The 24,892-nt window shown below is 39.0% G+C and overlaps 1 protein-coding gene across 2 annotated transcripts in view; it reads left to right on the top strand.

Annotated features, from left to right (window-relative positions):
- The first annotated feature begins 1,040 nt into the window (after positions 1-1,040).
- Positions 1,041-24,892, top strand: part of TMPRSS11A (transmembrane serine protease 11A) — a 65,700-nt gene continuing 41,848 nt past the window's right edge. For both annotated transcript variants that reach the window (XM_053585521.1, XM_053584726.1), the window contains exons 1-3: positions 1,041-1,158; positions 8,229-8,350; positions 10,145-10,263. In XM_053585521.1, coding sequence (XP_053441496.1) covers positions 1,151-1,158; positions 8,229-8,350; positions 10,145-10,263 — 249 coding nt within the window. In that variant the 5' untranslated portion in view covers positions 1,041-1,150. The remainder of the gene's footprint in view (positions 1,159-8,228; positions 8,351-10,144; positions 10,264-24,892) is intronic.

The following is a 24,892-nucleotide window of genomic DNA, read 5'->3' as shown; positions in this document are numbered from 1 at the left end:
ATTCAAATGGACTTTCTCTAAGTGTCAGGGGCAATGCCTGAAAACCTTTATCTAAAGTGGTATTTCTAGTTAAATGAGTACCATTTAGTTGTAAAAGTATAAACAAGGCTAAACACTAAATATTTTCATACTTCATGTAACTGTTAAGAAGAATAAGGGAGATCTGTGTGTCTCAAAATAGAAGGACCTTCAACATATTAAGTAAGACTGAATTGCACAAGAATGTACACAATATGATACTTTTGTATTAAGATGTACATATGTTTTTGTGAATGTGTTGGTGTTTGCAAGCTGTGTGTGTGTAAATGCTTATACTGTCCTGTGGAAAAATGGATCAAAGCTGATTCTGTAGAGAAGGAAAGGGACCAATTAGAGCTTGATCAAACTGGAGCTCAGTCTGTGTCTGAGGTTTCAATAATTACAAACAACGTGTATTCACATATTGTTTGACTAACTGAAAATTTTTTCTTCTTTTTTGGTTTTCTTCATTCTGATAAATGCCTCTATACACATGTTTATTACATTAAATCACTTTGAGAAAAATCTGGTTTGATATTAATTTGTCTATACTATCAGTGGTGGGTACTTTTAAAAGAGAAATTACTATGAACTAATAAATTTGCTACACCCTAGTAAGAAAGACATGGAGATACCTGTTGTTCATCAAGAATTAAAGAAGCGTTTCTTGAACTATATACTATGTGTCCAGGTTTTTAAATTGGATTGTTTTTATTGAGAGAGATTTTATGTGAAGGTTTCTTTAAGATATTTGTATACCTGTCAATAATCTTCTTTAAACTCTTAATCCTAGAACATTCCTAAACTATTTCTCATTCAAATTCTTGTAACCAGTTTCTTTTCCTTTAACAAAATCAAACAATACCAAAAAAGAAAAACAACAAAAACCCACATTGCTTTCTTGTTGGGACTGTGCTGTCTCTGGCTGTTTTCTTCCAGCTATTCTACGGGCTGAGGTGTCTCTGTTCAGACTTGTCAAACTAGTTTCATTTCATTTCAACTTCTTGTAATTTGTTTCCTTATTTCTTGGAGCCATAGACTTCTAACATACCTAGAGATGTCACACAGTTGGTTAGATAGTTGAGGTTGGTGGGCGAAGACTCAGGAGATCACATTCTCCCTCCTATCCACGATGTGTCGGTGAGTTCACTTTGTTTTGTGGGTGGCTCATTTGCAGTCCTGTCTGGCAGGGCCATAGCCCCTATGTGTCAGAGGACTCACTGCTGGGGAGGTGTCCCGAAGGGACCAGTCTGCATGGCATCTTGTGAGAGTTCTGGAATTATTATAGGTTTCTGGATTAATTAATGTTTGTGCTTGAAATCAATGTTTTGTACCAAAAAGCCACTGTTAGCTTTACTTCATCTTGCCAAGTTCAATAGCTAAGATTTTAGAAAAAATTAATGAAAAGCTCTATGACACTGTCCTGACTGATTCTGATTTATGTGTAGGGGGAGGGTGTTCATTTGCTTTAAAACCAGCCTCATTTCAGCAAGCTAATAAAATTTAGCTTCTGTAGTACTTTCCATCAGTTATTTCTCCTCGTACCTTGTGGCCAGTGCCTATGGACTGACAGAGGAGAGGTCAGTAGCAGGGAGACATCTGCCTTCCCTGTGGAGACCCCAGGGCTTCATGGGGCCTCTGGGGAGGCAGAATCTCAAGACTGAGAAGACAAGTCTATTCTCTACAATTCTTCTTATTTAATTTTGAAGAAAAAAATTTAAAGTTTTTTAAATAGGGTTTTCCATATGCAAAGAAGAGGAAAAAGGAAGATTCCTTAGCATAACTTTTATGTAAAATTCAAATAATGATTTTAAATAGCCATGATGCTAATGATATTTCACCGTTTATGTTAAGATTTATGCCAATTTCAAAGCATTTTTATACATTTTATCCCACTTAACAGCCAAGACAGGCTATTAAACTTAGTTTTATTAACTTCCTTTTAGGGTAGAGACTCTGAGGACAACAAAAGTTGAGTACTGCTCCCATCCCCAGGGGTGTCAGGGGCCAGAATCAGATCTGTGACCTCTTAGGGCTCAGCCTCTCTTATTAGCACTGCAGCCTGTCGGGTGGCAGGGATACACCCAGGGGGCTTCAGAGATGAGAATTTGGTAGTAAGTTGGCCATTGGCCACCAATAAAATGCATTACTGTGTCAACCCTGCAGTGAGCATACAGTGATGACAGAGGATCCCTCTTAGGCCTTTAGAAAGGGTCTACTGTGCTTCACACATAATCAACACTCCATAAATATTTGTTGAACAAACAACTGATAAAACAAATGTAACTAGGTAGCTTTAATGTTTTCCTTATTTATTTAAACTCATTAAATATTAAAATACACATCCCATGTTTATGAAAGTCGTGATATTATAAAATAGGATTTCTAGCTTTTAATATTTCACATTCTCCAAATTATTCTTCTAAAATATCAAGTCTCATAATTACAGGAACCAAAAGTGCTCTTTTATAATGAACATTTATATATTTACAGGAGTGTGTGCAGTTTAAGAAGAGTACGTTATAAGAGTAATAGTTGTTGGTGATAGTCTCTGATGAACTTTTGCATTTCTGTGAGATCAGTTGTAATGTCTCCATTTTCATTTCTGATTTTGTTTATTGAGGTCTTATCTCTTCTTATTTAGTCTAACTAGTGATTTATCAATTTTGTTTATCTTTGTGAAAACCAACTTTTTATTACATTGGTCCCTAATTTTTTTTTTAGTTTCTATTTCATTTTGTTCTTCTCTAATCTTGCTATTTTTTCCTACTAATTTGGAGCTTGGTTAGTTCTTGCTTTTCTATTTTCTTGAGGTATGGTGCTCAATTGTTAATTTATACTTTTTCTACTTTTTTGATGTAGGCATTTACTGCCATCAACCTCCCTGTTGCTTTTTCTGTATCCCACAAGTATCTTGTGTTTCCATTGTCATTTTTTTCAAATATTTTTATTTCCATCTTAATTTTTTCATTGACCTAATGTCATTCAGGAGCATGTTGTTGTATAGCCACCAGAGTTCCTTTGGGTGTTAATTTCTCATTTTATTCCACTGTGGTCTGAGAAGATAACTTGATATGATTTGATTTTCTTAAAATCTATTGAGACATGTTTTGTGACCTAACATATTTTCTCTTTTGGAGAATACCCCATGTGCTAATAAAAAGAATGTATATTCTGTAGTTGTTGAATGGATTTTCTGTAACTGTTAGATCCATTTGGTCTAAAGTCCTGTAAGGCCAATATTTCTTTGCAGATTTTCTGTATTGATGATATGTTTAGTGCTGTGAGTGGGGTGTTGAAGTCCCCCCCATTATTGTATTGCTACCTATCTCTCTTTAGGTACTGTGCATTTGAATCTAAGTTCCCCATTGTTGGGTGCATATATATTTAAAATTGTTTGTCCTCTTACTGAATTGATACCTTTATCATTATATAATAGCCTTCTTTCTCTCTTTTCTGTTTTTGATTCAAAGTTTGTTTTATCTGATATAAGTATAGCTATTCCTGCTCACTTTTATATTCAATTTTTATGGAATATCTTTTCCCACCCTTTACTGTCATCTATATGTGTCTTTTTATAGGTTATATGAATTTTTGTAAGAGCATGAAGTGGAATCATTGTTTGGAGGAGTTTTGATTGTTTGTTTTAATTCTTGTCATTAATTTCTTTAATGCTTTAAGAAGAGCATTTAACCCCTTTAGATTCAAGGTTAATATTGATATGTAAGGCTTTATTACCACCATATTGCTGATTGTTTTCTTCTTATTATATAAATTCTTTGTTTCTGCCTTTTCCTCTTACTGTTTTCCTTGTAACTTGGTGGAATTCTGCTGTAATGTCATTTGATTCCTCTCTTGTCCTCCTTTGTGTGGCTGCTTTACCAGTGAGTTTTATATTTTTGTGTGTTTTCATGATGATAAATGTCATCCTTTTCCTTCCAAGTTTATGACTCCCCTAAGCGTGTCTTATGGGTTTTTTTCTAGTGGTAATGAATTCCCTCAGCGTTTGCTTGTCTGGGTAAGAGTTTATTTCTCCTTTATTTATGAAGGTTAACCTTGTTAGACATAGAATTCTTCATCATCAGGTTTTTCCTTTCAGTGCTTTGAATTTATCATCCCATTCTCTTCTGGCCATTGATATTTCTGCTGTATCAATTTCTTGCTATGCTTGGGAAATTTTCATCTATGATTTCATTAAATATATTTTCTAAGCCTTTTAATCTCTCTTTTCCTTTATGGATAACAATAATTCACAAATTCAGCTGGTTTTTACATTGCCCCCATCATCTTTAAGGATTTTTTTGTTCTTTTTTATTTTATTTTTTATACATTTTTTGTCTAACTGGATTATTTCAAAAGACCTGTCTTCAAGTTCTGAGTATCTTTCTTCTCTTTGGTCTATAGTTGAAGCCTTTGGGCATATTTTGAATTTCCTTCAGTGAGCATTTCTATTTTGCACAGACAAACACATCAAATTAAATAAAAGCCTTCCAAATGTACCATGGACATTAATGTATTAGAACACACACCTGCCTCACAGCCTCCTTTCCTCTCTGTTGCCATGGCTACTCTTATGGGAGTCTATGTGGTGATGAGGAAGAAAGGAATTTTAACATTTTAAAAGTAAGTGAAAATTTAAAGCCAGTGGAAAGGGAAAATATTAAAAATCAGGATCAAATTCAAGACTTAACTACAATGAAGAATGATAAAAATTTGTGATCAGTAAAACCATCTCTACCCTCATTTCATAAAACCGCTCACCTTTCATGCTGCTTGAAATTCCACAAATCATTCATTTGGATTAAAGGGAGTCCTATTCTGGAAAAGGAAAAAAAATCTTCTAAAGGACAATTTTATATCACAGAGAAAATGTGCTTCTAAGCCATTGTATTCAAAGTTAAATTCTAACTCATTGGCTGAATGAATTGAGCAAGTTGTTTATCTGAGAGGGTAAGTTATTAATCTGTAAAATGTTGACAAATAATTCTGCTGACAAGAGTGTTTGAAGGATGAAATGCAATAAGATACCAACAATACTGCAAAGCCAGCATGTCGTACCTAATAGCTCTGTATCTTGTCGTCATTGGCATTGAACAGTCACTCCCAGAGGTTCCAGCATCCAGACAGCACTCATGTGTCAGAGCACATCAAGGCCCCCAGAAGGTTGCTTTCCTTGTAGAAAATGACTGCATGCAATAAATAGCTCAAAGGGAAATACAGTTTTCTTTGGTGAAAGGAGAGTTAGTGTTTTGTTTCTATAAGAATTTTCTTTCAAGGATGGGCCCCAGACTAGGAAAGGGGTAACGAAGTTTTCTGCAGGAAATGGCTGGAATTCAATTCCTCTAGCACCTTTGTTCAGTTACATTAGAAGTGAAATAGACTTGCTTGCTGGCCTGAGAAACTAATCAATACCTTCCTTTAGAATCAGGTAGTGTATTTTGAAATTCGTTGTGAAGATTTATGGGAACATAAACTGGTCTGTAGTGTATTCGCATTCGTGTGATGATAACATATATCTACAAGAAGGCAGAAAAGTAGCCCTGAAAAGGAAAAGATTGGATTTTGCAGATAAAATGATAAAGAGCATGAGGTCGACCTGGAACAGACAGCACGGCTGCCTTCAGTGAAGACTCTTCTGGGAGCAGGATGGTTGCAGGGGAGCAGGAGATCCGTTGTGTCTTCTGCTTAACCGGATCACCTTTGAACTCTCGTGCATGGAAGTCGCAGCTTTGAGCATTGTCGCTGAGGAGCTGCACACCCAGCACTGACCAGGGACAATCCACCTGCTCTGTGTGTGCTTCCCGGTGCAAGTCTTTCAGCCACAGATTCCAGAAAGGCGTCTCAAGCCCAGTCAAACTATCACCACACTTACACTGACAGTCATCTTAAAAAAAACATGCCACGAATACACCCTTTTAAATACGGAATAATCAAACTTAATGACGGTGTAATCAATATGATAAAATGAATTTCACGGAGAATGGAAATTACAGTTGTGTCACACTGAGTAAGCTTCCCCCTTTGCTTACTCTTTCCTTAAAAGAATACAAAGTGCTGATTAGGTCATGATCAAGGGCTACCTTCAGTTTCATTTCTATTTTAATTTCTGAAAATTCATTTTATATTCCCAAAGTTATTACTTGAATAAAACATCCTTTAGTCTTGTTTTAATATTATGCTTAACATAGAATTCCCATTTAATGAAATAGTTCCCCACCACCACCTCTACAAAAATTAAGATTTAAATCTGACATGCTTTCTTTGATGGCTATCGGCTTTTGTCCATTTTCATGAAAAGTCATGATATTTTCTGCTGTAGTGGACAGAATTCTAAGTTGACCCCCAAGACTCCCACCATCTGCTATACATGCACCTCCCCCCAGTTATTCCACAGGTACTGATCTACATGCTGCTGTGAAGGGATTTTGCAGATGTAATAAAAGTCCCAAATCAACTGGCTTTAACATGGAGCCAATTTCCTTGGTGGGTGACACATCGGGAACGAGCAACTCTGCATGGAGAGAGGCTCGATGTGAGAAGTCCCCACCGCTGGCCTTGAGAACTAAAGGGACACCTGGCACTGACAATGGCCTCTGACCCACAGCCAGTGAGAAGCAGGGCCTTAGTTCCACTGCAGGGCTGAGTGCTTAGGTGATGGAGATACAGAAGCCCAGACTCCCCCATACATTATATGCGTGTGATGGAGTTGAAAGTGTGCTCCCTAAACCTGTTAAATTTTTTTTTAATTATTTCAAATTAAATAAAAATATTAAAATTTAAAAATGAAAAAAAGGAATTGAGTTCTGCCTAATACCTGAGTGAGCTTGGAAGAGGATCACAAATCTCAGGTTGAGGTCGGGAACAGCAGGTCACGCCTGTAACCTCAGCACTTGGGAGGTCAAGGCAGGCAGATTCCTTAAGCTCAAGAGTTCAAAACCAGCCCGAGCAAGAGCAAGACCTTATCTCTACTAAAACTAGAAAACTTACCTGGATGTAGTGGCACCTGTGAATACATTATAGATAGGATTATGTTCCCATAAATCTTCACAATGAATTTCAAAATACATCTCTGATTCTAAAGGGAGTTATTGATTAGCTTGTCAGACCAGCTAGCAAGTCTCTTTCACTCCTAATGTAGTCTCAGTTACTTGGGCGTCTGAGGCAGGAGGATCACTTGAGCCCAAGAGTTTGATGTTGCTGTGAGCTATGACACCATAGCACTCTACCAAGGGTGACACAGTGAGGATCTTCAGGTGGAAGAGCAGCCCCAACCAACAGCTTGATTTCAGCAGGATGAGATCTGGAGCAGAGAGCCCAGCCAGGTCACACACAAAACTGTAGCTAATAAATGGGGGTTGCTTCAAGCTGTTAAGTCTGATAATTTGCTTCCCAGCAATGGAAAACAGTACACCCGTGTTTGTTTTATAGGTGCAACTAAAGCAGGAAAAATGCATGTACAAAATGCTGCTTCTATACTTACAAAAATCTAGATTCCAGAAGTCTTTATTAAGTGTATTTCTTTCCAACTCTGAAGTGATATGCGAATAACCAGCACAGAAAGGGAAGACAATGATACATTTCGGCTTTCTTCTATTGCTTATACATATCCATGAAAGTTGATAGTAAGTTGAAAGTTTATTTATGTAAGTTTAAGTAGTTTCAGATTCCATCCATGCTCCCTGCTGCTTTTGCGATACGGTATCGTGCACCTGCTATACTGTACAAAGATGTTCTCAAAAGGAGAAACACTTCACTGACAAATTGTCAGTCCAGTCAGTTGGTCACTATTTGCCCCCAAGATGCTCATGGCCCTGTAGGATGTAAGGACTGACACGGCAGCTGAAAAGCATGCCCCTGGCTACTGGACCACTCTTCCATCACGTGAACTCTGAAGGGATAGGCAGATAAGGACATAAGTGTTGGAAGGGGAATGGTGCTTTTCAAGCAGGTGTGCCTTAGAGCACCCTGCTAACCAAAGTCAGGGCTGACCACCAGGGAGAGATCACCAGACACTGCCAGAAGCAGACACAGGAACACTAAGATTCCCAGATCCTGGTTCTAACACTTTACAGCAGGTGCAGATGACCTTGACCAAAGCTGACTTCTTGCTGGGAAAGGCAGACTAGAGCAACATGAGCTTTCCCAAGGAAGACCAGAAAGAGTGTCAGTGTTGCAGTGCAGAAGTAACAGGTGGGCTTTCCTTGCTACAGGGCAGTGGGACTCGGCCTTGGGCACAGAGACTTGAAGCCGTGGATGATTGCCGGGCTCACTGCAGTGTTGCTGACAGCAGGGGCTGTGACTGCTGGTATTCTGGCTCCCTTCTTAGTCTCTGGTAAGTAAAATTAGGGGTTTTGCTTGGTTGACTTGATTTTTCTGCAAAGCTTTATTTATGTATATGTAAATATAATTCCACCCATAATAATTGGTAAACTGATATGTAACTATCCACATTCAAAATATTTTCTTATGTATTCAGTCATTTTACCAACAAATAGTAACTAAATGCCTATAACTTGTGAGTACTTATGTGTGTAGTCAGGACACAGCAAAGTAAACTGATTTCTTATTTCTAAGAGTTCCTAATCCAGTATTCTTTTTGAGAACATACACAGGAAGATCAAAAACAGTAATTGACTTAAATTTACTAGTAGTCATAGTAAAGAACTTCCATTAATTACATATTAAAATGAAAAACTATGATAAACTATTTAATTATTAAAATTCATTGTTTTACTTATAACCCATCATTTTCAGTCCACCAACATTTTGAGAGCAAAGGAAAAGCTCATGTCAAATTAAATAATGAATTTCAAAATTACTGATAAACTGTAAGAATTTAAAAGTGCAAAATATAATTTATTTTCAGAAAAAAATTTACTGAATAATATTCAAAATAATATTACAAAATAATATTCGGGGATTATATTTTTATTGACTAATGTATTTACAATCACATAAGTAATTCATTTCAGAATTCTCTTTTTTATATTGCACCTCTCTCTGCACTGAGACAACCATTACATTTTTGGACAAATCTCCATTAATGTCAGTGTCACATGGGTACATGTGACAATGTGCCTGTCTCAGGCTACTCAATCAAATGGCTTTGTCCACTGTACCCCACAGACTTGGGGCAGGGGAGCCTCTGTTGGGCCCTAAGAGCTGATACCACAGTCCCAGGCCTGGTGACAGCCCAGCTGCAGTTCCTGGCCAAGATTCTCAACTCAGTTCATCTGGTAGCACAAAAGCCCCTTTACGGTGACAGTTAAGTCTCAAACAGTATGAATTCTACAAATATATAGTTAGGGACCCTCCCAAAAAAGGCATAGAGGATCCACCTTCCTGGTCCCAGGCCAGAAACTTATTGCTCCCTCCCTGAACCAGGCCCCCAAGGACTGAGGCTGTCCTGTGTTTTTTCCATTTTCTGTCATTAACTCTGCAGCTTTGCCACTTTTTACCTTCTCCCCCACCCCCAGGCCTTCCTCCTCAGATTACAGAGTTCCTCAGAAATTTCCATTGCTCTCCAACTTCACCTCAATCCTGCTACACCCTCTTCTCTCCTCAATCCCAGACAGCTCCCCACCTTTTCTTCATGATTTCTTAATGTGCCTGGCTCAGCTGTTACAAGGCAAAACTTACAAAGGGGCTCATTCACCCTTCTTCTCAGCAAGGCCAATGCAGTACTGGAATGCTTCAGCTCTATGCCTGGCTTGCTGGGCTCAAGCCTTCCTTAGTTGTGTCACTGCCTGTTGGACAACACAGAGCAAGTGACTGACAGCCTCTGCACCCCACTCAGCTCGTCTGTGAAACGGAGGTGACTCCAATCTCAGAGAGCTGGTGTAGGGATCAGATGAATTAATCTGTGTAAAGTACACCAAAACAGTGCCTGGCACATAGTAGGCCCTCAGCAGATGTCAGCTACTATTATTAACATAAAGCATTAGTTATTATTTTTATTTCTTTTTAATTAAACTCAATTATAAATAGAATCCCCAGCCCAGTGACAACCCAGCCCAGAATCTCAGTGATACATTCAAGACTTTATATTAACCACATTATAGTTGAGTCTGAGATCTAAAATCTTTGCCCAAAACACTTAACTTCTTGCTTTTCATTTTTGTCACAGGCCAAAATACAGAGTACTATCACGGAACCTTTAAAATCTCAGATCTACGAGTCAATAGCAACTCTGGGCAAAGCAGCACATACCAACTTAAAGACTTACGGGAGATGAGTGAAAGTTTGGTAAGTTGAGTAAAATTCTTTTTACCATAGTATAATGCAGGTGGAAGGTGTTTTGTTATCATTTCCCTCATTTGTAAAAGCACAGCTTTCAGACCACCTCCATTAGAATGGCCCTACCCAAGGGGCCCCACCTAAGACCCACCTCATCAGTGTTAAATGGGACAGAGAGGTGGGGAGGGAAGGGAAAGAGAGCCTGCTAACAGATCAGTGTTTCTGGCACTTTCTCACCCAACTTCCTCATCTGGAGGTGACAGCATTGAGGCCACAATGCCCTAGTAGAAAAGCCTAACCATAATAAAACTGGTTATTTATAAAGCTACATGCCTTTTTGTAAGATTGTATGTTAGGATTTTGAGATTTTTTTTAATATATGAAAACAGAAAAGATCAAAAATGTTCATTTTATCTTACAAATGTATTAACTAAAAAATGAAAAAAACCATACGCTCTTGCATAATATTCAAGTTAAATGCTAACAATTTTGTTAACACTAAAATACCAGCCTCCCCCAAAGGGAGAAAAGCATGCTGAGCTGCGTAAAAACCCTGCTCAAGACTCCAAAAACCTCACTCAACAGCTAAACTCAGATTAGTTTCCCTAAACAAGGAAGCACAGAAGCACAGCATTATTTTTTTTATTTTAATTATAATATAATTATATTATTATTTTTTTTATTGTTGGGGATTCATTGAGGGTACAATAAGCCAAGTTACACTGATTGCAATTGTTAGTTAAAGTCCCTCTTGCAATCATGTCTTGCCCCCATAAAGTGTGACACACACCAAGGCCCCACCCCCCTCCCTCCTTCCCTCTTTCTGTTCCCCTCCCATAACCATAATTGTCATTAATTGTCCTCATATCAAAATTGAGTACATAGGATTCATGCTTCTCCATTCTTGTGATGCTTTACTAAGAATAATGTCTTCCATGTCCATCCAGGTAAATACGAAGGATGTAAAGTCTCCATTTTTTTTAATAGCTGAATAGTATTCCATGGTATACATATACCACAGCTTGTTAATCCATTCCTGGGTTGGTGGGCATTTAGGCTGTTTCCACATTTTGGCGATTGTAAATTGAGCTGCAATAAACAGTCTAGTACAAGTGTCCTTATGATAAAAGGATTTCTTTCCTTCTGGGTAGATGCCCAGTAATGGGATTGCAGGATCAAATGGGAGATCTAGCTTGAGTGCTTTGAGGGTTCTCCATACTTCCTTCCAGAAAGGTTGTACTAGTTTGCAGTCCCACCAGCAGTGTAAAAGTGTTCCCTTCTCTCCACATCCACGCCAGCATCTGCAGTTTTGAGATTTTGTGATGTGGGCCATTCTCACTGGGGTTAGATGATATCTCAGGGTTGTTTTGATTTGCATTTCTCTAATATATAGAGATGATGAAAGTTTTTTCATGTGTTTGTTAGCCATTCGTCTGTTGTCTTTAGAGAAAGTTCTATTCATGTCTCTTGCCCATTGTGTTGGTTTTTTCATGTGGATTAATTTGAGTTCTCTATAGATCCTAGTTATCAAGCTTTTGTCTGATTGAAAATATGCAAATATCCTTTTCCATTGTGTAGGTTGTCTCTTTGCTTTGGTTATTGTCTCCTTAGCTGTACAGAAGCTTTTCAGTTTAACGAAGTCCCATTTGTTTATTTTTGTTGTTGTTGCAATTGCCATGGCAGTCTTCTTCATGAAGTCTTCCCCCAGGCCAATATCTTCCAGTGTTTCTCCTATGCTTTCTTGGAGGATTTTTATTGTTTCATGCCTTAAATTTAAGTCCTTTTTCCATCTTGAATCAATTTTTGTGAGTGGGGAAAGGTGTGGGTCCAGTTTCAGTCTTTTACATGTAGACATCCAGTTCTCCCAACACCATTTATTGAATAGGGAGTCTTTCCCCCAAGGTATGTTCTTGTTTGGTTTATCAAAGATTAGGTGGTTGTAAAATGTTAGTTTCATTTCTTGGTTCTCAATTTGATTCCAAGTGTCCATGTCTCTGTTTTTGTGCCAGTACCATGCTGTCTTGAGCACTATGGCTTTGTAGTACAGACTAAAATCTGGTGTGCTGATGCCCCCAGCTTTATTTTTGTTACAGAGAACTGCCTTAGCTATACGGGGTTTTTTCCAGTTCCATACAAAACGCAGAATGATTTTTTCCAAATCTTGAAAGTACGATGTTGGTATGTTGATAGGAATGGCATTGAATAGGTAGATTGCTTTGGGAATTATAGACATTTTAACAATGTTGATTCTTCCCATCCATGAGCATGGTATGTTCTTCCATTTGTTAATATCCTCTGCTATTTCCTTTCTGAGGATTTCATAGTTTTCTTTATAGAGGTCCTTCACCTCCTTCGTTAGGTATATTCCTAGGTATTTCATTTTCTTTGAAACTATGGTGAAGGGAGTTGTGTCCTTAATTAGCTTCTCATCTTGACTGTTATTGGTGTACACAAAGGCTACTGACTTGTGGACATTGATTTTATATCCTGAAACATTACTGTATTTTTTGATGACTTCTAGGAGTCTTGTGGTTGAGTCTTTGGGGTTCTCTAAGTATAAGATCATGTCGTCAGCAAAGAGGGAGAGTTTGACCTCCTCTGCTCCCATTTGGATTCCCTTTATTTCCTCGTCTTGCCTAATTGTATTGGCTAGAACTTCCAGAACTATGTTGAACAGTAAAGGTGACAGAGGACAACCTTGTCTGGTTCCAGTTCTAAGAGGAAAAGCTTTCAGTTTTACTCCATTCAGTAAAATATTGGCTGTGGGTTTGTCATAGATAGCTTCAATCAGTTTTAGAAATGTGCCACCTATGCCTATACTCTTCAGTGTTCTAATTAGAAAAGGATGTTGGATTTTATCAAATGCTTTTTCTGCATCTATTGAGAGGATCATGTGATCTTTATTTTTGCCTCTGTTAATATGGTGGATAACGTTTATAGACTTGCGTATGTTAAACCAGCCTTGCATCCCTGGGATGAAGCCTACTTAATCATGATGAATGACTTTTTTGATGGTAAGCTGTAATCTATTGGCTAGGATTTTGTTGAGAATTTTTGCATCTATATGCATGAGTGAGATTGGTCTGAAATTCTCCTTTTTGTTTGGGTCTTTTCCTGGTTTTGGTATCAGGGTGATATTTGCTTCATAGAATGTGTTGGGGAAGATTCCTTCTTCCTCAATTTTTTGGAATAATTTCTGCAGTACAGGAATAAGCTCTTCCTTGAAGGTTTGATAGAATTCTGGAGTGAAGCCATCTGGACCAGGGCATTTTTTAGTTGGAAGATTTTTTATTGTTTCTTTGATCTCAGTGCTTGAAATTGGTCTGTTCAGGAGCTCTATTTCTTCCTGGCTGAGTCTAGGGAAAGGGTGTGATTCCAAATATTGATCCATTTCTTTTTTTTTTTTTCTTTTTTTTTATTGTTGGGGATTCATTGAGGGTACAATAAGCCAGTTACACTGATTGCAATTGTTAGGTAAAGTCCCTCTTGCAAGCATGTCTTGCCCCCATAAAGTGTAACAAACACTAAGGCCCCACCCCCCTCCCTCCTTCCCTCTTTCTGCTTCCCCCCCCATAACCTTAATTATCATTAATTGTCCTCATATCAAGATTGAGTACATAGGATTCATGCTTCTCCATTCTTGTGATGCTTTACTAAGAATAACGTCTTCCACTTCCATCCAGGTTAATACGAAGGATGTAAAGTCTCCATTTTTTTTAATGGCTGAATAGTATTCCATGGTATACACATACCACAGCTTGTTAATCCATTCCTGGGTTGGTGGGCATTTAGGCTGTTTCCACATTTTGGCGATTGTAAATTGAGCTACAATAAACAGTCTAGTACAAGTGTCCTTATGATAAAAGGATTTTTTTCCTTCTGGGTAGATGCCCAGTAATGGGATTGCAGGATCCAATGGGAGGTCTAGCTTGAGTGCTTTGAGGTTTCTCCATACTTCCTTCCAGAAAGGTTGTACTAGTTTGCAGTCCCACCAGCAGTGTAAAAGTGTTCCCTTCTCTCCACATCCACGCCAGCATCTGCAGTTTTGAGATTTTGTGATGTGGGCCATTCTCTCTGGGGTTAGATGATATCTCAGGGATGTTTTTATTTGCATTTCTCTAATGTATAGAGATGATGAACATTTTTTCATGTGTTTGTTAGCCATTCGTCTGTCATCTTTAGAGAAAGTTGTATTCATGTCTCTTGCCCATTGATATAAGGGATTGTTGGCTTTTTTCATATGGATTAATTTGAGTTCTCTATAGATCCTAGTTATCAAGCTTTTGTCTGATTGAAAATATGCAAATATCCTTTCCCATTGTGTGGGCTGTCTCTTTGCTTTGGTTCTTGTCACCTTAGCTGTACAGAAGCTTTTCAGTTTAATGAAGTCCCATTTGTTTATTTTTGTTGTTGTTGCAATTGCCATGGCAGTCTTCTTCATGAAGTCTTTCCCCAGGCCAATATCTTCCAGTGTTTTTCCTATGCTTTCTTTGAGGATTTTTATTGTTTCATGCCTTAAATTTAAGTCTTTTATCCATCTTGAATCAATTTTTGTGAGTGGGGAAAGGTGTGGGTCCAGTTTCAGTCTTTTATACGCGGACATCCAATTCTCCCAACACCATTTATTGAATAGGGAGTCTTTCCCCCAAGGTAAGTTCTTGTTTGGTTTATCGAAGATTAGGTGTTTGTAACATGTTAGTTTCATTTCTTGGTGTTCAATTCGATTCCAAGTGTCTATGTCTCTGTTTTTGTGCCAGTACCATGCTGTCTTGACCACTATGGCTTTGTAGTACAGACTAAAATCTAGTATGCTGATGCCCCCAGCTTTATTTTTGTTACTAAGAACTGCCTTAGCTATACGGGGTTTTTTCCGGTTCCATACAAAACGCAGAATCATTTTTTCCAAATCTTGAAAGTACGATGTAGGTACTTTGATAGGAATGGCATTGAATAGGTAGATTGCTTTGGGAAGTATAGACATTTTAACAATGTTGATTCTTCCCATCCATGAGCATGGTATGTTCTTCCATTTGTTAATATCCTCTGCTATTTCCTTTCTGAGGATTTCATAGTTTTCTTTATAGAGGTCCTTCACCTCCTTCGTTAGGTATATTCCTAGGTATTTCATTTTCTTTGAAACTATGGTGAAGGGAGTTGTGTCCTTAATTAGCTTCTCATCTTGACTGTTATTGGTGTACACAAAGGCTACTGACTTGTGGACATTGATTTTATATCCTGAAACATTACTGTATTTTTTAATGACTTCTAGGAGTCTTGTGGTTGAGTCTTTGGGGTTCTCTAAGTATAAGATCATGTCGTCAGCAAAGAGGGAGAGTTTGACCTCCTCTGCTCCCATTTGGATTCCCTTTATTTCCTTGTCTTGCCTAATTGTATTGGCTAGAACTTCCAGAACTATGTTGAACAGTAAAGGTGACAGAGGACAACCTTGTCTGGTTCCAGTTCTAAGAGGAAAAGCTTTCAGTTTTACTCCATTCAGTAAAATATTGGCTGTGGGTTTGTCATAGATAGCTTCAATCAGTTTTAGAAATGTGCCACCTATGCCTATACTCTTCAGTGTTCTAATTAGAAAAGGATGCTGGATTTTATCAAATGCTTTTTCTGCATCTATTGAGAGGATCATGTGATCTTTATTTTTGCCTCTGTTAATATGGTGGATAACGTTTATGGACTTGCGTATGTTAAACCAGCCTTGCATCCCTGGGATGAAGCCTACTTGATCATGATGAATGACTTTTTTGATGATAAGCTGTAATCTATTGGCTAGGATTTTGTTGAGAATTTTTCCATCTATATTCATGAGTGAGATTGGTCTGAAATTCTCCTTTTTGTTTGGGTCTTTTCCTGGTTTTGGTATCAGGGTGATGTTTGCTTCATAGAATGTGTTGGGGAAGATTCCTTCTTCCTCAGTTTTTTGGAATAATTTCTGCAGTACAGGAATAAGCTCTTCCTTGAAGGTTTGATAGAATTCTGGAGTGAAGCCATCTGGACCAGGGCATTTTTTAATTGGAAGCTTTTTTATTGTTTCTTTGATCTCAGTGCTTGAAATTGGTCTGTTCAGGAGCTCTATTTCTTCCTGGCTAAGTCTAGGGAGAGGGTGTGATTCCAAATATTGATCCATTTCCTTCACATTGTCAAATTTCTGGGCATACAGTTTCTGGTAGTATTCAGAGATGATCTCTTGTATCTCTGTGGGATCAGTTGTTATTTCCCCTTTATCGTTTCTGAGTGAGGTTACTAGAGATTTTACTTTTCTATTTCTAGTTAGTCTGGCCAATGGTTTATCTATTTTATTTATTTTTTCAAAAAACCAACTCCTTGTTTCATTAATTTTCTGAATGATTCTTTTGTTTTCAATTTCATTGATCTCTGATTTGATTTTGGAGATTTCTTTTCTTCTACTGAGTTTAGGCTTAGATTGTTCTTCCTTTTCCAATTCCATAAGGTCTCTTGTGAGATTGTTGATGTGCTCTCTGTCTGTTTTTCGAATGTAGGCATCTAAAGCGATGAATTTTCCTCTCAAAACTGCTTTTGCAGTATCCCACAGGTTTTGGTAGCTTGTGTCTTCATTGTTGTTATGCTCAAGGAAGTTAATGATTTCCTGTTTGATTTCTTCCTGCACCCATCTGTTATTCAACAGAAGATTGTTTAATTTCCACGCCTTTGGGTGGGGTCGAGCATTTTTGTTAGAGTTGAGTTCCACCTTTAGTGCCTTATGGTCTGAAAAGATACAAGGTAAAATTTCAATTCTTTTGATTCTGTTGATATTTGTTTTGTGTCCCAGGATGTGATCAATTTTGGAGAATGTTCCATGGGGTGATGAGAAGAATGTATATTCTTTATCTTTGGGGTGGAGTGTTCTATATACGTCTGTCAAGCATAGTTGTTCTAGGGTCTCATTTAAATCTCTTGTATCTTTGTTTAATTTCTGTTTAGAGGATCTGTCCAGCTCTGTAAGAGGTGTGTTAAAGTCCCCTGTTATGATGGTATTATCAGATATCATATTGTTCAGACTGAGTAAGGTCTGTTTCAAGAATCTGGGAGCATTTAAATTGGGTGCACAGATATTTAGAATTGAAATATCTTCTTGTTGTAGTTTTCCCTTGACCAATATAAAGTGACCATCTTTGTCTTTTTTGACTTTAGTTGCTTTAAATCCACATGTATCTGAAAATAAGATTGCAACTCCTCTTTTTTTCTGATTTCCATTTGCCTGAAAAATTGTCTTCCAACCCTTGACTCGGAGCTTTAATTTGTCTTTTGAAGCCAGGTGTGTTTCTTGCGGACAGCAAATGGATGGCTTGTGTTTTTTAATCCAGTCAGCCAATCTATGTCTCTTCAGTGGGGAATTCAAGCCATTAACATTTATTGAGATAATTGATAAGTGTGGTAGTATTCTATTTGTCTTATTTGGTGAGAGTCCATTGCTTAGTTTTATCTTTTGCATCAGTGTGGAGGTTAGGTTCTGTCCTTTGATTTCTGAGTTCTTACTTTGCTGCTGATCCATTGTGGTGGTCAGTGTGCAGAACAGGTTGAAGTATTTCCTGTAGAGCTGGTCTTGTTGTGGCGAATTTCCTCAATGTTTGTATATCCGTAAATGATTTGATTTCTCCGTCAATTTTGAAGCTTAGCTTAGCAGGGTACAGAATTCTGGGCTGAAAATTGTTCTGTTTAAGTAGATTAAAGGTAGATGACCATTGTCTTCTTGCTTGGAAAGTTTCATTAGAGAAGTCTGAGGTCACTCTGATGGATTTGCCCCTGTAGGTCAACTGGCGCTTACTCCTGGCAGCTTGCAGAATCTTTTCTTTTGTCTTGACTTTGGACAGGTTCATCACAATGTGTCTTGGAGAAGCTCGGTTAGAGTTGAGGCGACCTGGGGTCCGATATCCCTCTGAAAGCAGTGTGTCAGAATCTTTGGTGATGTTTGGGAAATTTTCTTTTATAATATTCTCTAGTATGGCTTCCATTCCTCTGGGGCATTCTTCTTCCCCTTCTGGAATTCCTATAACTCGTATGTTGGAACGCTTCATAAAGTCCCATAATTCTGACAGTGAACGTTCTGCTTTCTCTCTCTTCTTTTCTGCCTCTTTTACTATCTGAGTTATCTCAAAAACTTTGTCTTCTACCTCTGAAATTCTTTCTTCTGCATGGTCTAACCTGATGCTGATACTTTCCATTGCATCTTTAAGTTCCCTGATTGACTGTTTCATTTCCTTCAGCTCTGCTATATCCTTTTTATATTCTTCATATCGTTCATCTCTGATTTGATTCTGTTTTTTGATTTCCTTTTGGTTATTTTCCACTTTATTAGCAGTTTCCTTCATTGTTTCCATCATTTCTTTCATTGTTTTCAACATGTGTATTCTAAATTCCCTTTCTGTCATTCCTAACATTTCTGTATAGGTGGAATCCTCTGCAGTAGCTACCTCATGGTCCCTTGGCGGGGTTGTTCTGGACTGGTTCTTCATGTTCCCTGGAGTTTTCTGCTGATTCTTCCTCATGAGTGATTTCTTTTATCTGTTTCCTTGCCCTAATTTTCCTTTCACTTCCTCTTGCTCTTTAAGTTCTTGTGCCTGTGGACTAAGGGTTATAGGACCAGAAAAGTGAGAAGGTTGAAGAGCAAAAAAGGGATGAAAGAAAGGAGGACCGAGTGATAAGAAAAAAAAGAAAGATAGAGAAAGGAGAGGGGGTGGGGATAAGGAATATTGAGAAAAAGAAGAGAGGCACAGAAAGAGGGAGACAGGGCAATATAGGTGTACAGTAGGGTACTTTGACACAACCTTAAAAAACCCCACCTTCTGGGGGTTGGGTGCCCAGTTGGGTGGTTCCCTTGAGGTCAGCAGCTCTTTGCTAACCTGGTCAGACACAGTACCCCACCTCCTCCAAGTAGAGAGGAAAGACAAAAATGCTATAAATCAAACCAAAACAAGCAAACAGAAAACTTTATGGAGATAAAATTGGGTGAAAAACCAAGTGATAGTGGTAGAAACACTAGCAAAAATGAAGTTGTAGTTATTAAAAAAGGCAGCAATGGGAAATTATAATTAAACTAGAAAAATTGAGAAAGAAAAAGGGATCTATATGGAAAAGATTGAAATTAAGAAACAAAAGAACATCAACAACGTCAAAATAAACAAACAAAAAAAACCAACCAAACAAAAAAAAAAAAAAGAAAAAAAAATACACAACCAAAAACAAAGCAGTTTGTATATGTTATTGAATATTGTCTGGGCAACACGTGGTCTTTTGGGGTATGAGATGTTAGTCACAGTTCTGATACGACTGGAGGCTGCTGATTTCTCAAACCCCAGCAGGTAGACACCCTAAATCTCTCTTCAGCCCACTTAAAAGGCACTTTGAACTTGTAAACTTGCTGAGCAGAAGCTTTCCAAGCTTTCTCGCTGGAATCACTGCTGAAGTGGCTATCCACTTACCCAGTGTGCCAAAACCAGTCTCACTCTGCCCCTGAGGGTTAGGGCTGCAAGGCGGCTCAGACCCCACCCGCTACTTGGTTGCTGGGTTACCAGCTCCCACTCGTTTCTAGCTCTGCGACCCTGAGGGCGGAGCTTGCCGGGGCAGATCACTGACAATGGTTCCGTGTGACCCACCGCCAAACACTAGTAGCTCCGTCTGGCTCAGTGGCTCAGACTGGGGCCCTAGACAACGGCCAAAGTTCTCCGCACTCCCGCTCAGGCCTTCCCCAAGGCAGTTCAACTCAGTGCCAAGTCCAAGGACATCAAAACAGTTCACAGGTAAGGCCTTTCTGGTTTGCAGTCTCGCTGCTACTGAACTTACAGTTGTGGGCGGGTTTAGACGGATTGAACACACGCGACCACTTGCCGGTTTTCCACTGTTTTAGTCCTCCTCTTGGGGTCCAGAAGTCTCTCGCTGACTCCCTGTATCCTCATAGGAGTGATGATAGGCAGTTCCCACCAGCCAGAGATGCCTGGAGTCCTATCTCCCCAGACTCACGGTGCCCAGATGCAAGGAAGCTGTTACTCGGCTGCCATCTTGCTCCACCCCCTATTGATCCATTTCTTTCACATTGTCAAATTTCTGGGCATAGAGTTTCTGGTAGTATTCAGAGATGATCTCTTGTATCTCTGTGGGATCAGTTGTTATTTCCCCTTTATCATTTCTGATTGAGGTTACTAGAGATTTTACTTTTCTATTCCTCGTTAGTCTGGCCAATGGTTTATTTATTTTATTTATTTTTTCAAAAAACCAACTCCTTGTTTCATTAATTTTCTGAATGATTCTTTTGTTTTCAATTTCATTGATCTCTGATTTGATTTTGGAGATTTCTTTTCTTCTACTGAGTTTAGGCTTAGATTGTTCTTCTTTTTCCAATTCCATAAGATCTCTTGTGAGGTTGTTGATGCTCTCTTTCTGTTTTTCGAATGTAGACATCTAAAGTGATGAATTTTCCTCTCAAAACTGCTTTTGCAGTATCCCACAGGTTTTGGTCGCTTGTGTCTTCATTGTTGTTATGCTCAAGGAAGTTAATGATTTCCTGTTTGATTTCTTCCTTCACCCATCTGTTATTCAACAGAAGATTGTTTAATTTCCATGCCTTTGGGTGGGGTCGAGTATTTTTGTCAGAGTTGAGTTCCACCTTTAGTGCCTTATGGTCTGAGAAGATACAAGGTAAAATTTCAATTCTTTTGATTCTGTTGATATTTGTTTTGTGTCCCAGGATATGATCAATTTTGGAGAATGCTCCATGGGGTGATGAGAAGAATGTATATTCTTTATCTTTGGGATGGAGTGTTCTATATGCGTCTATCAAGCACAGTTGTTCTAAGGTCTCATTTAAATCTCTGATATCCTTGTTTAATTTCTGTTTAGAGGATCTGTCCATCTCTGTAAGAGGAGTGTTAAGGTCCCCTGTTATTATGGTATTATCAGATATCATATTGCTCAGACTGAGTAAGGTCTGTTTCAAGAATCTGGGAGCATTTAAATTGGGTGCATAAATATTTAGAATTGAAATGTCTTCTTGTTGTATTTTTCCCTTGACCAATATAAAGTGACCATCTTTGTTTTTTTTGACTTTAGTTGCTTTAAATCCACATGTGTCTGAAAATAAGATTGCAATTCCTCTTTTCTTCTGAATTCCATTTGCCTGAAAAATTGTCTTCCAACCCTTGACTTGGAGCTTTAATTTGTCTTTTGAAGCCAGGTGTGTTTCTTGCAGACAGCAAATGGATGGCTTGTGTTTTTTAATCCAGTCAACCAATCTATGTCTCTTCAGTGGGGAATTCAAGCCATTAACATTTATGGAGATAATTGATAAGTGTGGTAGTATTCTATTCGTCTTATTTTGTGAGAGTCCATTACTTAGTTTTATCTTTTGCATCGGTGTGGAGGTTAGGTTCTGTCCTTTGATTTCTGAGTTCTTACTTTGCTGCTGATCCATTGTGGTGGTCAGTGTGCAGAACAGGTTGAAGTATTTCCTGTAGAGCTGGTCTTGTTGTGGCGAATTTCCTCAATGTTTGTATATCCGTAAATGATTTGATTTCTCCGTCAATTTTGAAGCTTAGCTTAGCTGGGTACAGAATTCTGGGCTGAAAATTGTTCTGTTTAAGTAGATTAAAGGAAGATGACCATTGTCTTCTTGCTTGGAAAGTTTCATTAGAGAAGTCTGCGGTCACTCTGATGGATTTGCCCCTGTAGGTCAACTGGCGCTTGCTCCTGCCAGCTTACAGAATCTTTTCTTTTGTCTTGACTTTGTACAGGTTCATCACAATGTGTCTTGGAGAAGCTCGGTTAGAGTTGAGGCGACCTGGGGTCTGATATCCCTCTGAAAGCAGTGTGTCAGAATCTTTGGTGATATTTGGGAAATTTTCTTTTATAATATTCTCTACTATGGCTTCCATTCCTCTGGGGCATTCTTCTTCCCCTTCTGGAATTCCTATAACTCGTATGTTGGAATGCTTCATAAAGTCCCATAATTCTGACAGTGAACGTTCTGCTTTCTCTCTCTTCTTTTCTGCCTCTTTTACTATCTGAGTTATCTCAAAAACTTTGTCTTCTACCTCTGAAATTCTTTCTTCTGCATGGTCTAACCTGTTGCTGATACTTTCCATTGCATCTTTAAGTTCCCTAATTGACTGTTTCAGTTCCTTCAGGTCTGCTATATCCTTTTTATATTCTTCATATCGTTCATCTCTGATTTGATTCTGTTTTTGAATTTCCTTTTGTTTATTTTCCACTTTATTAGCAGTTTCCTTCATTGTTTCTATCATTTCTTTCATTGTTTTCAACATGTGTATTCTAAATTCCCTTTCTGTCATTCCTAACATTTCTTTATAGGTGAAATCATCTGCAGTAGCTACCTCATGGTCCCTTGGCGGGGTTGTTCTGGACTGGTTCTTCATGTTGCCTGGAGTTTTCTGCTGATTCTTCCTCATGAGTGATTTCTTTTATCTTTTTCCTTGCCCTAATTTTTCTTTCACTTCCTCTTGCTCTTTAAGTTCTTGTGCCTGTGGACTAATGGTTACAGGACCAGAAGGGTGAGAAGGTTGAAGAGCAAAAAAGGGATGAAAGAAAGCAGGACTGAGTGATACGAAAAAACAAGAAAAATAGAGAAAGGAGAGGGGGTGGGTAAAAGGAATATTGACAAAAAGAAGAGAGGCACAGAAAGAGGGAGACAGAGCAATGTAGGTGTACAGTAGGGTACTTTGATACGACCTTAAAAAAAAAACCATCTTCTGGGGGTGCCCAGTTGGGTGGTTCCCTTGAGGTCAGCAGCTCTTTGCTAACCTGATCAGACACAGTACCCCACCTCCACCAAGTAGAGAGGAAAGACAAAAATGCTATAAATCAAACCAAAACAAGCAAACAGAAAACTTTACGGGATAAAATTGGGTGGAAAACCAAATAATAGCGGTAGAAACACTAACAAAAATGAAGTTCTAATTATTGAAATAGGCAGCAATGGGAAATTATAATTAAACTAGAAAAATTGAGAAAGAAAAAGGATCTGTATGGAAAAGGTTGAACTTAAAAAACAAAACAACAATCAACATCAAAATAAACAAAAAAAACAACTAAACCAAAAAAAAAAAAAACACAACCCAAAACAAAGCAGTTGTATATGTCATTGAATATTGTCTGGGCAACACGTGGTCTTCTGGGGTATGAGATGTTAATCACAGTTCTGATACGACTGGAGGTTGCTAGTTTCTCAAACCCCAGCAGGTAGACACCCTAAATCTCTCTTCAGCCCACTTAAAAGGCACTTTGAACTTGTTCACTTGCTGAGCAGAAGCTTTCCCAGGGAAGTGCTTGTCGCTGGAATCACTGCTGAAGTGGCTATCCACTTACCCTGTGTGCCAAAACTGGTCTCCCTCTGCCCCCAAGGGTTAGGGCTGCAAAGCGGCTCAGACCCCGCCCTTAGGCTACTTGGTCGCTGGGTTACCAGCTCCCACCCAATTCTAGCTCTGGGACCCTGAGGGCGGAGCTTTCCCGGGGCAGATCGCTCACAATGGCTGCCTGTGACCCAGAGCCAAACACTATTAGCTCCGTCTGGCTCAGCGGCTCAGACTGGGGCCCTAGACAAAGGCCAAAGTTCTCTGCACTCCCGCTCAGGCTCTCCCCAAGGCAGTTCAGCTGAGTGCCAAGTCCAAAGACACCAAAACAGTTCACAGGTAAGGTCTTTCTGGTTTGCAGTCTCGCTGCTACTGAACTTACAGTTGCGGGCAGGTTTAGACGGATTGAACACACACGACCACTTGCCGGTTTTCCACTGTTTTAATCCTCCTCTTGGGGTCCAGAAGTCTCTCGCTGACTCCCTGTATCCTCTCAGGGGTGATGATAGGCAGATCCCACCAGCCAAAGATGCCTGGAGTCCTATCTCCCCAGACTCACGGTGCCCAGATGCAAGGAAGCTGTTACTCGGCTGCCATCTTGCTCTGCCTCCCAGCACAGCATTATTTTAAAAGGGAAGAAATGACAAGAGTATTGGGTTTTTTTAATCTAAGAATTTTTATCTTTCAAAACATTTTCTTTTTTTCCTCAAAGAAACCATTGTTTTTTGTGTCACCACCTGATCCTTGTCTACAGCACACTCAACTGCCACATATTTACAATGATATTATAGATGGAGCTTATAATCTCTATTTTCAATTAACATTAAATTACGTACACTTTTTCTATCTTGTGGTCTCATCCTCCCCAACCAGTAATTAATGTTCACGTCCTTCCATCCTTTCAGAGCATCTTAGAAAGATGTGATCTGTTCTTGGGTAATTTCAGAGCGCACCAGGGACTGCACCCGCCTCCAAGGCCTCCTCCCTGCTCTGACTCTGAGAACTCCACAGAACAAACACACAAAGAAAACAACTAAATCTGCCTTGGTTAAAAAGACAGATTCCTCAAACAATGGAAAATGTTGTAATTTACTGTACACGTGCTGTATAGCAACATTTCTGTAGTGGGGTTAAGGGAGAAATTCTGTCTACTGAAGGGAATGGGCAGGAACGCCAGGCCTTGAGACGTAGGACTGGGACGCACAGGTGCTGCGGGAGCAGAAGCCGCTAGAGAGGGCGCTGAGCCGGCTGAGCTGTCTGGGAGGCCACGGCACTTCAGCTAAGTCCTGCCGACTGTCACCCTGTGC

This window comes from Nycticebus coucang, chromosome 1 (assembly GCF_027406575.1).
Source record: "Nycticebus coucang isolate mNycCou1 chromosome 1, mNycCou1.pri, whole genome shotgun sequence".
In the NCBI taxonomy this organism is placed as follows: domain Eukaryota; kingdom Metazoa; phylum Chordata; class Mammalia; order Primates; family Lorisidae; genus Nycticebus; species Nycticebus coucang.
The sequence above is the reverse complement of the archived record's forward strand: the minus strand, read 5'-3'. Positions and strand labels throughout refer to the sequence as shown.